The 13,665-nt window shown below is 29.6% G+C and overlaps 1 protein-coding gene across 1 annotated transcript; it reads right to left on the bottom strand.

Moving 5' to 3' along the window:
- Window positions 1-6,467: 6,467 nt before the first annotated feature.
- Window positions 6,468-12,611, bottom strand: LOC137822041 (uncharacterized). Its single transcript, XM_068626931.1, has 13 exons — window positions 12,236-12,611; window positions 11,960-12,128; window positions 11,794-11,874; window positions 11,341-11,435; window positions 11,149-11,264; window positions 10,937-11,047; window positions 10,702-10,811; window positions 8,688-8,997; window positions 8,513-8,590; window positions 8,384-8,434; window positions 8,206-8,295; window positions 8,000-8,077; window positions 6,468-6,712 (listed from the first exon to the last, which is right to left on the bottom strand). The coding sequence occupies exons 1-13, from the start codon at window positions 12,243-12,245 to the stop codon at window positions 6,662-6,664; spliced, it is 1,350 nt and encodes a 449-aa protein (XP_068483032.1). The 5' UTR covers window positions 12,246-12,611; the 3' UTR covers window positions 6,468-6,661.
- Window positions 12,612-13,665: the final 1,054 nt, after the last annotated feature.

Below are 13,665 nucleotides of genomic sequence, written 5' to 3'. Positions count from 1 at the left end.
ATAAAAATTTAGAAAGGAATGAGAAACACTTATGCAGATAAAAAGACAAACCAGTATGCATAATTTTTTTTTATGTTCCTAATTTTATTTTCTGCATATATAACTTTATTTTCTTTTGATTAATTTTTATTTATTTATTATAATTTTAAAAAAATGAAAAATAAAATAAAATAAGTGTACTATTCAGCATATTTTTTTTATTTTATAAAAAAATAATTAAAAAAATATAATATTCACTTTATTTATTTTCTTTAAATTGTTTTTATTTTATTTTCTATATCTCTTATTTTTATTGTGTTTTGATTTGTTTTTATTTTTTTTTTCTTTATATCTTTTATCTTTATTTGATTTTGTTTTGTTTTTTATTTTATCTTCATATATCTCTTTTCTTATTTGTTTTGATTTTCTTTCTTTATATCTTTTATCTTTTCTTTATATATTTTATCTTGATCTTATTTTGTTTTTATCTTTATTTTATATTTTATATTTTTAGTTATTATTTTTTTTTTACCATTATTTATTTATTTATGGCTTTTTTTATTGTTGTCTTTTTTTATATTTTATTTATTTATTCTTTCATTTTTTTCTCTAATTTTTTTTAAGCATTGTAGTATTTGTATTAGCCCATATTTCCAAGATAAAATATTATATTTATTTTATTTTTAACATTGATTTGCGTTGATTAGGTTGTATAGAATACTTTTTCCCCATTTATAGCTATTAATATGATGGTTTTTCTAAGATTGTTATTTCCAACCATTCATTAGTTTTAAAATAAAGAAAATAATAAAAATTTAGAAAGGAATGAAAAACACTAACTGTGAGTGAAATTAATATAGAGTCCAGAATTGGATAATTTTGAAATATAAGCTAATAAATTATCATGTATTGATTTAACTTATACTGCCTAGGTCAATACATATAATGAAAAAGTCTTAAAAAATAATAGACTAAGTAAAAAATTTGAAAGTAAAAATTATTAAGAGAAAAGTTTCTTTAACACCATTTATAAATAAAAAAACTATTTAACAAACACTTATAATAATATAATAATATTTTAAATTAAAAAATAAAACAAAAAATAAATAAAATATTAATTTATTTAAGTATGAGATGTGTGTTTTCAGTATTTGCAGAGTCAACATATGAGCACCCAAATATTAATTATGTATAAAATAAATGCGAGATTTCTTATTATAAGCTATGCTTATCTGGATATACAAAATGATATCAAGATGTATCACGTTTTATTAGTTGAATCAAGAATATTATGTAAGAATAAAATGACTTGGAGCACTAAATTATTGAAATTAATTTTTATACATTTTATGTTTTTGAATTTTTCGATTTGATTTTAAATAGTTTGAATTAAATTAGGAAATAGAAGAATAAACAAAAAAATTATTCAATAATGTCTTAATGATTTAAATCTAAATGTTATTATTCAAATTTAAGACTGGGATAGTTTTATATCATATCATTATTTACTTTAACATGTAATTTTTCTGTAAATGAAAATATTTTATTGTAAAGTTAATTTAATTAGGTATCACGTTAATTTTTTTTCTCTATATTTCAGAAAGATAAAAGAAGTATGAGATATGTCATCTAAAACATCTATAGTTGATATTGCGTGTTTCAAATATTGAATTTGTTAACTTGTAAATCAATCTTTCATTTTTTTTAATGAGCAAATCAATCTTTAATTTGTCTATAAAAGATACAATAAAAGGGATTTTAGAATATGAAAAGTATAATTAAAACTAGTGAAAACATAGTGGTTACAATATTGTGTGTTTGTATTTTTTTAAAAATAATTTAAATCATTAATAAATATTATAATTAAAATTTTATAAAAAATTATTATTTTAAAATATATTTTAAAATATTTTCTATATTTATTCTACGTAAAAGATGTTGAAAAATAAAAATTGACTAAATGGGACTAGTTTACATATGAATTATGTTTATCATTATTTCATAAAAATGTAGTTCTTTAATAATTACCTAATATATGTGGAAGTGGTATCCACACTTAGGGTGTGTTTGGATTAGAAGTTGTGGGTGCGTGAAAAGTTGAGAGTGTGGGTGAGTGAAAGTGTGAAGAAAGTGTGAAGAAAGTTGAGGGTGTTTGGATTGGAAGATGTTAGAATGGATGCGTGATGAAAATTTATTGAAAAGTATGAATGATGTGATAGTTGTGAGAATATTTTAATATATTTTGAATAGTGTAAATTGTAAGATTACAAATTTACCCTTATATATAAATAATTAGGAAAATGAAATATTAATTAGTTTAAAGGATATTTAAGTTAATTAAAATAATTAGTATTATATTATTTAATTTCTATTACATTATATATAATAATAAAGTATACCTTTTTGTCCATGTGTAAAAAAATAATAAAAAAATGATTATTACTTTTATACATAATTTCATAATTAAAATAATTATAAGTTTCAATTATAACTTAAAAAATAATATAAAATTAAAATGAATTAAAAAAATAGAATATAAAAATGAAATATGAATTTATGTCCAATCAAAAAAATATTAACTAACCCTAAACCCTAAAAATATTATTTACAAATAAAAAGCTATTTCTTATAAACAATTTAATTTTTAAACACTAATAACTATCTACAATAATTATTAATTTTGTGCATATTTTAGTTAATTAAAATAATTTAAAATTTTATTTATAAATAAAATAAAAATGTAAAATTCAAAGAAATAATTAAATATAATTTTAAATATAAGTATAATTTTATCATTTTCTATCATTTTCTTCTCTAAACCTTGACTGTGTTTTTAATTACTACAACCTTTTTTATAATTTTTTAATTATAAGATTATAAATTATGTATAACCTAACAAAAGAAACACTAAACATTATTATTATTACTATTTTTAAAATACGTATTCATATCTATAATTTTAATTCATCTGCAACAAAATAAATATTCATATTTCAATATAATCTTTCCTTCCAATACAGAATTACACAAACAACTTATCACAATAATTAATTTACTAATATAATTAATAAATTTTTCCTAAATATTCAGATCTAAAATTACAAAGTAATTAACATCAATAATTACTTTCAAATAATTTAAACAAATTCAATTCCAAAGAAAATTTAAACATAAATCTAAAAACTATGAACATAATTGATTATCAGTTCCCTTCAAAAAGCCACATAATCGATTATCCACAGACATAATCGATTATGCTTGTAGTGCAAAAACTAACATAATCGATTATGTTAGTTTCATAATCGATTATGGTCAAAATAACACATGACCCATAATCGATTATGGTTGCCAAAAATTTCCAGATAACCGATTATGTGAACAAACATGAAGCTGAAATAATCGATTAAGTTCAAACTGAAATAAAAAAAACGTAACCCAAGGCACACATGAACCACCAAAATCACTCTCCTACCTCTATTCTCACTAAAGACCCTCTCCAAGCACTATATCAATGCAACTCTTTCTCTGTCAAGGCTAGCCAGATGTATATGTGGTGTAGATATGGTGGTCTTCGAAGACACTTATATAATGGTTCATCGTGGCAGAAAGAGTTACTATGCGTAGCGTGAACAAGGGGCATCATGGTGAATGAAGGAATCCTACGTGGCTTTCCACCCTTCTCACCCTCCTATCTCCTCATATCACAGATGAACCAAAAACCACTCTCCTTTTCACTCACCCTCACCCATCTACAGATCCAAACGGGGGTGGCACCCAACATCCGTCTGCGCTTAAAGTGCCACCCCCAAAAGCAAACAAGCCCTTAAGGATTTAGAAATTGGCATTCCAAAACTTTTGGAGATTATACTATTAAAATAGTAATTTTGACATAAGTTTTAATTTTGAAATGTTATATATAGAGAATATAAAATGAAACCGATGTAATTTACAACGATTCATTACTATAGAATATATTATCAACATTATAGTTGAATTATAAATATCTTTGCTTAAATGTATGTGTAAAATTTTATAAATAAATTGAAAATAATAAAAAGATGATTGAATAATTTACACTTTAATATATTTAAAAATATGGATCGAACGTATAAGGGTTTAGATTTAGGGTTTGGGGTTTAGGGTTTAGAGTATAACATTATTTTATAATACCTTATTTGGTAGTTCAAATACTGAACCAATATAAATATATGAGAAGTGAAACATTGTCAACTTGCATGAGTCTACAATCTCATCTATTTGTCTAAAATTTCAATTTTTTTTTGTATGAAATGATGAAAATACCTTTTTCTTCATATGAATCATAGATTACTGGAGCAAATTGTCAATATATCATTACGGTAAATATATACAGACAGAACAACTATCTTAAAATACTTTGTTTGGTAGTTCAAACACTAAAGCGATAATTCGATATATGTTATGTTATTTTTATTTTTCTTAAAAAAACTAAAATTAAAATTATTTTCTGGATCTTTTATCAAGTTTTTGAATTTCAAGATACAGTCCAACTTTTTATGAATATATATATGCTTAATTTCAAATTTAATATTAATTTGTCTTTGTTACTTATCATGGAATATTTGTTCATTTTCATCGCTATTAATTATAATGATTTTATTGTTCCTAATAGTTGTAGATTACACATGATTTATGTGAACTAAATAATATAAAACTAAAAGTTTGTTAAGCTAATTTAAGATTGTAATATGAAAAAATCATTTAATAATAACTAATTTTAAAAATAAAAAATAATTTATCATAATATAATATTAACTAAGTTAAATATTATTTTATAAACTAAAAATTTAATGATATTTAAAATAATTTTTATTATTAATAAAAAAATAAAAAATGTTTTAAATTAATATTAATACTAACTACTCTAAAATCTAAATTAGTTTCTAATTTTAATAAAAACAATTTTAATACCAATAAATTGTTAATTTATAAAATAGTATCTATATTAATTAAATAATTTTTTTTCCTTTAAAGTAGTTGTTACTAAATGATTTTCTTATAACCTAATGTAGGTTAGCTTCCATAAAACTTAGGAGGGGAAGGGTTAACACAGAGTAATTGGATAACTTTTCAATAATCTTAAATTAAAGTCAAATGAGTATTCCTTTTAAATATCTAAGATTGTCTATAGGTAGGAATCCAAGGAAACAAAGGGTTTGATAAGAAATAGTAGATAACATTATAAATAAGTTAGGTAGTTGGAAACGAGGGATACTTTCCTTTGAAAGTCGTGTCTGTTTAATCAAATCTGTAGTTTCAACACTTCCACTACTTATCATTTTTTAAAGCACAAAAAAGTATCTACAAAGTTACCACTAAAATACAAAGGATTTTTTTTATAGGGATAGGGTCATATAACCGAAAATATCATGGATTAAGTGGACAAATCTATATAGATTAATGAAAAATCGTATACCGGAAATAAAAGACATTGGAAATGTTAATAAGGCCTATTGGCTAAGTGGAAGTGGAGATTAGAAATTGAAAGTTAAGGATTGTGGATTAGGTAATTAACTCAAAGTATGGGTCATGGAGGAAATTAAAATTGAGTGAATGGAATAGAAAAGAATCATGGTGGTGGATGGATGTCTGCAAAGCTTGTGAGCAAGGAGAAGAACTTCTCCAACTGCAAATAATAACCCAAAGATATACTAATGACAAATGGGTTTGGAAGAAAGATAACGGTAGAATGTTCACAGCATTGTCAACATACAATAGACTGCAAAATGAAGATTAGTAGGCATATGAACACTTATTGGTAAAGTGTAAAATGACAAATATGAGGCACAATTACATCTCAAATATGTATAATTTCACAATTTTTATATATTTTATACTTGTATCATTCTCATATCTAGCTAATATCTTATTTAACCAACAACGTCTGTTCTTCACAAAACACCCAAAAAAGAGAATAAAAAAATTGAAATCTTTGATAAAAAAAATATATTTACCTGATTTAAAAATATGATCAGTCCAACTCCATACTCATCTTGCTACCTCATCAAAATTGTACTATAACAATTCAAAAATATGCTAAAAATATTTTTAGATGAAATTTAGAAAGAATTAAAAAGTACTGAATTTTTAAGAGATAAAATTCTAATGAAGTGAAGAATCAATTATAGTTTTTTAGTAGTCAATCATGAATTTAGTAACACATTCAATAAAAACAAAAAAAGATTAATGTATGTTATAGTGAAAATATACTTTAATAGCTTTAATTATTTACTTTTATGAGTATATAAATAAATAATTATTAATATTAATTATTTTATCATAAAATATTAATCTTCAATGACTGTGATGTAAACTAAATTTATTTAAATATATTTGAGTATAAATATCTTAGTTATAAATTTTATTTATTTATTTTATATAGTTTTCAGCTATATGAATTTTCTAAAAAAAACTTAAAAGTAGGGAAATACATTTCGAAGCAAATGAAATTCGTTCTTAATGTCTATTTGTCATTCATATTATAACATCATAAAATCTAACGTCAAGGGAATATGCTGTGTAATTAATAGAAGTACAGGACTAAACAGAGTACAAACAGTGATAAAATATAGCAAATGTTGTTACATCAAATGAAGGATCGAATCTCTAAATGAGACATAAATATTGTTGTTCCCAGTCAAATTCATGCATCCTCGTCAACCATACCGACAGCGTAGTGGCCGAAGTTTTTGCCCTGTAAATTTTAACAAAAGAAATCAAAGGAAAAAATAAGCAAAGATCTACCCAATGGTTTTTATTAAGGGTGGTCATGCTCTATATCCAAATAAATGGATTAGATTTAAAATTCATATATTCACTTTAATCAGCCCAAAATTTATTTGATTTTTTTTTTCATTTTGTTAATTATATTAAATTCATTTTAACAATAGACTCAACATCGCCCAGACGGCTAGACAAATCAACGGGCTGAACGGCTAGACATCCCGAGCCCAGACAAATCAACATTGGCCCGAGCTCGAACGACTCGACATCGACATCGATGCGAGACTCGACATCGACATCGATGCGAGACTCGACATCGACATCGACGCGAGACTCGACATCGACATCGACGCGAGACTCGACATCGACATCGACGCGAGCCTCGACATCGACATCGACGCGAGCCTCGACATCGACATCGACGCGAGCCTCGACATCGACATCGACGCGAGCCTCGACATCGACATCGATGCGAGCCTCGACATCGACATCGATGCGAGCCTCGACATCGACATCGATGCGAGCCTCGACATCGACATCGATGCGAGCCTCGACATCGACATCGATGCGAGACTCGACATCGACATCGATGCGAGACTCGACATCGACATCGATGCGAGCCTCGACATCGACATCGATGCGAGCCTCGACATCGACATCGATGCGAGCCTCGACATCGACATCGATGCGAGCCTCGACATCGACATCGATGCGAGCCTCGACATCGACATCGATGCGAGCCTCGACATCGACATCGATGCGAGCCTGAAAAACTCACCTCGCCCTGGGCTTGGATGAATTGACATTGACTCGGGTCCATGTGACTCGACATCGACTCGAACGACTCAACATCGGCCCAAGGCCTGAACAAATTGACATAGACTCGAGCCCAAACGACTTGACATAGACTCGAGCCCATACAACCCTTGGGCCCATAGGCCCGATTCGACATTAACTCATACCTTCTCGGCTCGACATCGGCCTGGATATCAGTCGGGCCCGCTCTAGCACAACTAGACATTGGCATGGGCCAACTCGACTCAATATACTCCGCCGACTTGAGTTGACTCAATATTGGCCTATTGTCCCGGGGCCGAAAGGCTCGACATCGTCCTGAACCTTCTCTGTTCGGGCTCGACTCGGGCTCGACTCGGGCTCGATTTTGTAATTTGAATTTTTGTCCCACCCGTATTATCAATTTAAGTACTTCCACGGGAAGATAAAAGTGAGCGTTCTCATTAACAGTAAGAATACCAACCTCAGATAATATCCGTTGCTTATTAAGTAATTGCGTCCTAGCCTTGTTTAAAACCGAATTTGGAGATTTAAACATTCTCTGCGGGTAGAGGGAATGGGGCACGTCAGCGCATGATAACGAGTGGGGTGGGGTGTGGGGGGAACATAAGAAGAAAGGCATCCACAAGAAAAGTCAAGATAATTGAGCACAATCACATACAAACGTACCTTTTCACCACCAGACATTTTGTGTTCATTGTTATTAAGATACTTTCTCTTCGGCGAAAAACCAAAGACATCATGTAGGAACTCATTTTCCTGTTTGCCAATGGAAAGTGGAAAAAAACAGGTGTAAACAGATTATGCAATAACCAGAAGCTTAAAGAAAAAGGTTGAGAAAGTCTACCTGCATATGCTTAACGAATCCTCCTCCAAGAAAATGCTTGATAAAATTCAACTGCAAAAATCTGAATGTCAAAATGCTAAAAAGAAAAGAGATTTCAAAAAGGGTGGAAAGAAAGCACACAAGAAAAACCTGTATCATTTCAGACCATGATGATGTCTGCAGGGAATCACCCCCAATCTTCATTGAAATATCCGGGTAGTAACCATACTAGGATCACAAGGTAAATTCAGTACAGAATCCTCACCTTCACTAGCAGAACATTTTATTATCATATAATAACAGTAGTAGTTAGTGACTAACATACCTCAAAAAAGTCCAAGATATCTCGGAACAAGTTCCTTTGACTATTAAGATCTTTCTTCGCAGAACCTTTTCCACCCGCCTCCATGGAAAGCTTTTTGCATTGATTCAACACCTTTCCTTTCAGTCCCTGTAAAAATATGTAGCTTTCAAGTGGTTTGCTCCCTTCTTGAGTTGTATCACTTGCGCTGTCTGGCTGGGCAGAAAATTTATCTATAACTCCAATTTCAAAAATCAGAGCAAGTGCTTCACCAGCAGCAATTCGTACAGATCTGTCTTCCTTGTCTAGAAGACTAGATAAATAAGATATCGAACTGCATGATAAACAAACATTAAGTTGGATCCAAGGCATGGCTATACAGTAGAATGCAATCCTCTCTGGATATTTTTTGTCACAACAAATAATACAGATAAAATTTAAACCTAAAATAGTGTCCAAATTTCTTAACTGGAACTTTCAGGAGAGAAAAAAAAAATAAAAAAAAAATTGACTTCTTCATAAATTAAAATTAGTTTATGCATAAAGTAATTTATAGAGGACCTCTCATAGTTTCTCCTCCAATTTTGTTCTAACTTACATATGAATAAAATTGACTTCTTCATAAGTTAAAATTAGTTTATGCATAAAGTAATTTATAGAGGACCTCTCATAGTTTCTCCAATTTTGTTCTAACTTACATATGAACTAATTTATATCTCACGGAGAAGTTAATTTCATTTTTTTCTTCATATTTCTCTCTCCCATAAATCCTTCTACAAAAGTTCGTTCAAACAAGCTCATATAACACTATCCTACTGGTACTTCAATTCTACCCAGATCATAAATACCTTACTGAAAATAAGCAAATAAAATACCTAAAAACAATTCATGAAAAAAGTGAGGTAGAATAAAAAATACCCAGGGTTTGAAAATTTAAATATCAGATTTTTATGTTGTTACATATCAGACTTCATGTGTCAATAAATAACAGCTTTATCTCATAGTTTAAACCAAGGTTAGCTATAAAATATTTAAACTCAACTAATATCCTCATTGTTCATTATTGAAATATATTCTGCACGTTTTGTGCAATCCAGTTTTGACCTTTCACTCGCGCAAAAATTGAATACAGGCTTTTCCTTATGTGGGCTCTTTTTCTTAATGACAGGCAACAAATGCTGGGGGTATAGGAAACAGTTAAAACCTGGTTATAACTGTAGGTAGTGGAGCAGTTCAGGGTAGAGCCTGATGCACCCAAAATGGTGGGCACAGTAAACTGGATAGTCGTGAGCAAACAGCATAGTCAATAGTCACGCTATCTCTTGATTCCGAAATTGGCCTCTGAACACTATAATTAGGTCTTGTTTGGGAGGGGACTACTTACAAAATTCCAATTTCTAGATCAATATTCTAACAAAATCAATCAAAAAGCTGTTGTTTCTCACTTTTTCTCACAACCCAACACCGTCATTTATGTGTATAATATCTTTCAACCCCCTCATTTATCTCTCAACTCAGCACTCTAGAATTTGATTTCTCTTCTTCGGTGACTGGTTTCTCTTTTCTCGTGACTAGTTTCTCACTTTCTCTACCTATCATTCTGTCCAGCGACAGGGTCTGTTACAGATAGCTGCCTCTTGTTCTAAGTCATGGCAACATGTAGGAAGCATATATTTGACTCTCGGGGTACTTGTTCTGTTTTTTCAGATAGCTATGAATTTTTATTGTTAATTATGAAAAAGTGACATTAATTTTAAGTATTTTTTATCATTTTGGAGAATTTATTTGTATATAGTATACATCACATAAACTACATAAAAATAGAATAGTCATTATCCCGCTATTATGACTTTTGGGCCAGCCACTCTGAACCGCTCCTTGGGATATTAACACACTGGGCTAAAGTGATTCAACATCATATATGCATTAAAATGATTTTGACATCAGAAGCCTCCAACAAAATGCAAATTAGCATGTTATCTAGCTAGAAGTAGTGTAGAATTAAATAAAAATGGATGTAAAAGGACAGCCTTCTTACTTTTGCCAATTTTTTGAATTTAACTTCAAATTGCTCACGGTAGAGAGAAGAAACGACCACGCAGACACCACATTAGCTATTAATGAAGCAGAAGGTTTGACAGCAACCACCTAAACACAGAAAAAAGTTTATCATGTGACTTAATTTATCATAACTACTATTACAAACATTAGAGAACCTTAAAAGGGGTGATTAGTGAATAGAACAGATTAGTATGTTTGAAACAGATACCTACATTGGAACCTAATTTGGGATTAATAATTCGCCACATCATGTCCATTGATCGTTCTGTTTCTTCCTGATCAATCCCCCCAATAAAGGTGATTATAGCCAAACACTCCAGCAACTATAAAAATCATCAAGCAGATAACATTCAGCCTTGTAGACAGAGAATCAAAAGGAGAAGTGTGAATACAAGAATTTGAAATATTCCAAACTCCTACTCACTGATGGAGTCTTTGAAACATCTATCCTAGATGTGAGAGATTCATCCAAATGACGGATGGATTCTTCAAATATTTCGCGGGCATTATCACCACATCCAACAGTCAAGGCCAGACAACCTTAAAAATGAATGACATTAAATATTCAATTAAATGAAGTAAATACTAAACATGATTAAGTTACTCAAATTCTTACCAATGGCGTGAGATGCCAAAGCTATCTCTTTAGCAGATGCCTTTTTAGTTCCCTTTTTTATTGAAGCAAGACATTGATGTAATAACGTAGCAAATCTGTTTAAAGAAATCACCTCGAGGTTATGCAATAATCACTTTAGCGTGAAAAATGAATTTCCGTGTGCTTATATACAGATTGCGAAGTGAAATTGCAACTTAATTTATAAATAGAACCAACAACAAAACCTAAAAACCAAGGATCATCATTGGAACACATATAACTCATATTTTCAAGATATATGATCTTGCTTATTAAAGCACATTTATAAAACTTATCTTTATTATATTTCTTTTGCAATAAAAACAATAATTAAATTGTGATGAAACTTCCTGCCAATTTGTGATTGGATGAAGTGTAAGTACACTTCAATTAAATTCTAAAAAGAATAACACAACAGCAAGCATAAAAACCTACTTCTTCTCCACAAACTCATGCTGCATGTTGCTATTGAAAGCGTCTATGATCGATGACAAAGCTTTCTCCCTCGTGGAACCCCTTAATAAATCAACAAAAATATGTTAAAAATCCCTTCAGCTCCATCCACAATGTCAATTTAATTCGATAACGTTAAGCAAGGTACCTTTTCTCATCTAATGCATCGAGAGCTTGGTCGAGTAACGAATCTTGAACAAACTGCACATCTTCAGCCCCAGACACCGACATGAAATCAGAGCGAGCCGTTGACGACGAGGTTACGCTACTATCATCATCGCTATCGAACATCGCAGCACTTTTACGTTGAGAATTACCTACACAGAACACAAAAAACAAATAATTAGTTAATTAATTGAACAAATGGAAAATCCAATTGAGTCGGATCGATAACCACAGAAACCCTAGGAATCTGGGAGCTTACGTTTTCCCATGACAACGGTTTCTTTGGTTCGTTAGTTGGGTTACTAGGGTATGTGTGTTACAAAAAAGAATCGGAATTTGAGAAAGAAAGGGATGAACAAGTATCGAGTATGCGTAAGGCGGAAACAGAATCGAAAGGTATCGGAATTAGGAAAGGAAAGAACAACAGCGATGTCACTAGTTTTGAATCGGATGATGAACAAGCCATTAAAATTCTACAACAATCAGTTGGAATAAGAGAGCTTCTCTCAGAGAGAGGAATTGTTACCGAATACGATTGGGATTTCGTGTTTTATCTAAATAGGTAGATGGAACCCTAAGAGATAAAACACGGCTTCTTTTTTTTTTGACTTAAATAAAACGAGGTTTTGATTATTATGAAGTACTAATTCTTATTAATTATTTATTATTTAATTCTGACGAAATAAACGGAATTATTCTAACCGGTGGGTGGTGTGAAATGGGAATATTCCGTAGATGTACGGTTGCGTGGCGCGTTTTTAAACCGTGAATGTTAAGGCTTTGCCCTTTGCGATGAGGACACGTGGCTATGATCTATTGCGTGGTGTGGAACACGTGCCGTAACAAGGTTGTCTACCTTGATTGCCTTGCCGTTTCGTCCTTGATTTGATTTTGATGATGATGCGGCGTATGCATCCCCCAGCTTTCACCACCTTTCTAGGAAGTACGCTTATGTAAGGAAACACGTTGGGTTTTACCATCAAAAGCTTTTAGACAATTTTTATTGTTAGGAACATTGTGGAATATACTACAACAAAAGAAAAATTATTCTAGTTCCATCTTACTCAGTACACCATAATCAATTATACTCTCTCTTATACAATTTTATTTTAACTCATACTTTTAACAACTTAAACGGAATCAATTTTTCATATAATCCTATTTTTATTTTTATTTCTTCATCTATCATTTTTTTTATATCGGTATTTAGTATTTTTTGTTTTTATTTTCGTATTTAACACCTTTTATTTTTATTTCTCTATCTAACATCATTTCAAAAATAAAAAATAAATAAATTAATATATTAAAAAAATTAATTTTAAATACATTAAAAAATAAATGTTTTAATGTTTAAATAATTAGAAAAATAATTAATAAATAAAGAAATAGTTTTTTACAAAATAAAAATTAAAAATAATAATAAATTAAAAATATTAGTTTATTTTTTTTAAGAATGAAAAAAGTAAAAAAATTAAATCCTACAACAACATAAAAGTTAATCTATAAACAAAAATTAGTATTTATTTATTATTATTAATGTAATCATGTTAATTTCAAGTAAAAAATACAGGACATAAAGTCAATTAGTATTAATTAGTAGTAGACACCATAAATGCAAAATCCTACACACAAAAAACTAATGCAAATGATATACTTAATGCTTGAAAATGACTAGACACTTCAATATTA

Source organism: Phaseolus vulgaris, chromosome 9 (genome assembly GCF_000499845.2).
Source record: "Phaseolus vulgaris cultivar G19833 chromosome 9, P. vulgaris v2.0, whole genome shotgun sequence".
In the NCBI taxonomy this organism is placed as follows: domain Eukaryota; kingdom Viridiplantae; phylum Streptophyta; class Magnoliopsida; order Fabales; family Fabaceae; genus Phaseolus; species Phaseolus vulgaris.
The sequence above is the reverse complement of the archived record's forward strand: the minus strand, read 5'-3'. Positions and strand labels throughout refer to the sequence as shown.

What these genes read in the sequence shown, in the direction of transcription:
- LOC137822041 (XM_068626931.1), bottom strand. An exon ending in TTTGGCATCTCACGCCATTG is followed by an intron (nt 11,265 to 11,340) that starts GTAAGAATTTGA and finishes TTCATTTTTAAG; the next exon opens with GTTGTCTGGCCTTGACTGTT. An exon ending in AATTCAAAAAATTGGCAAAA is followed by an intron (nt 8,998 to 10,701) that starts GTAAGAAGGCTG and finishes TTTATCATGCAG; the next exon opens with TTCGATATCTTATTTATCTA.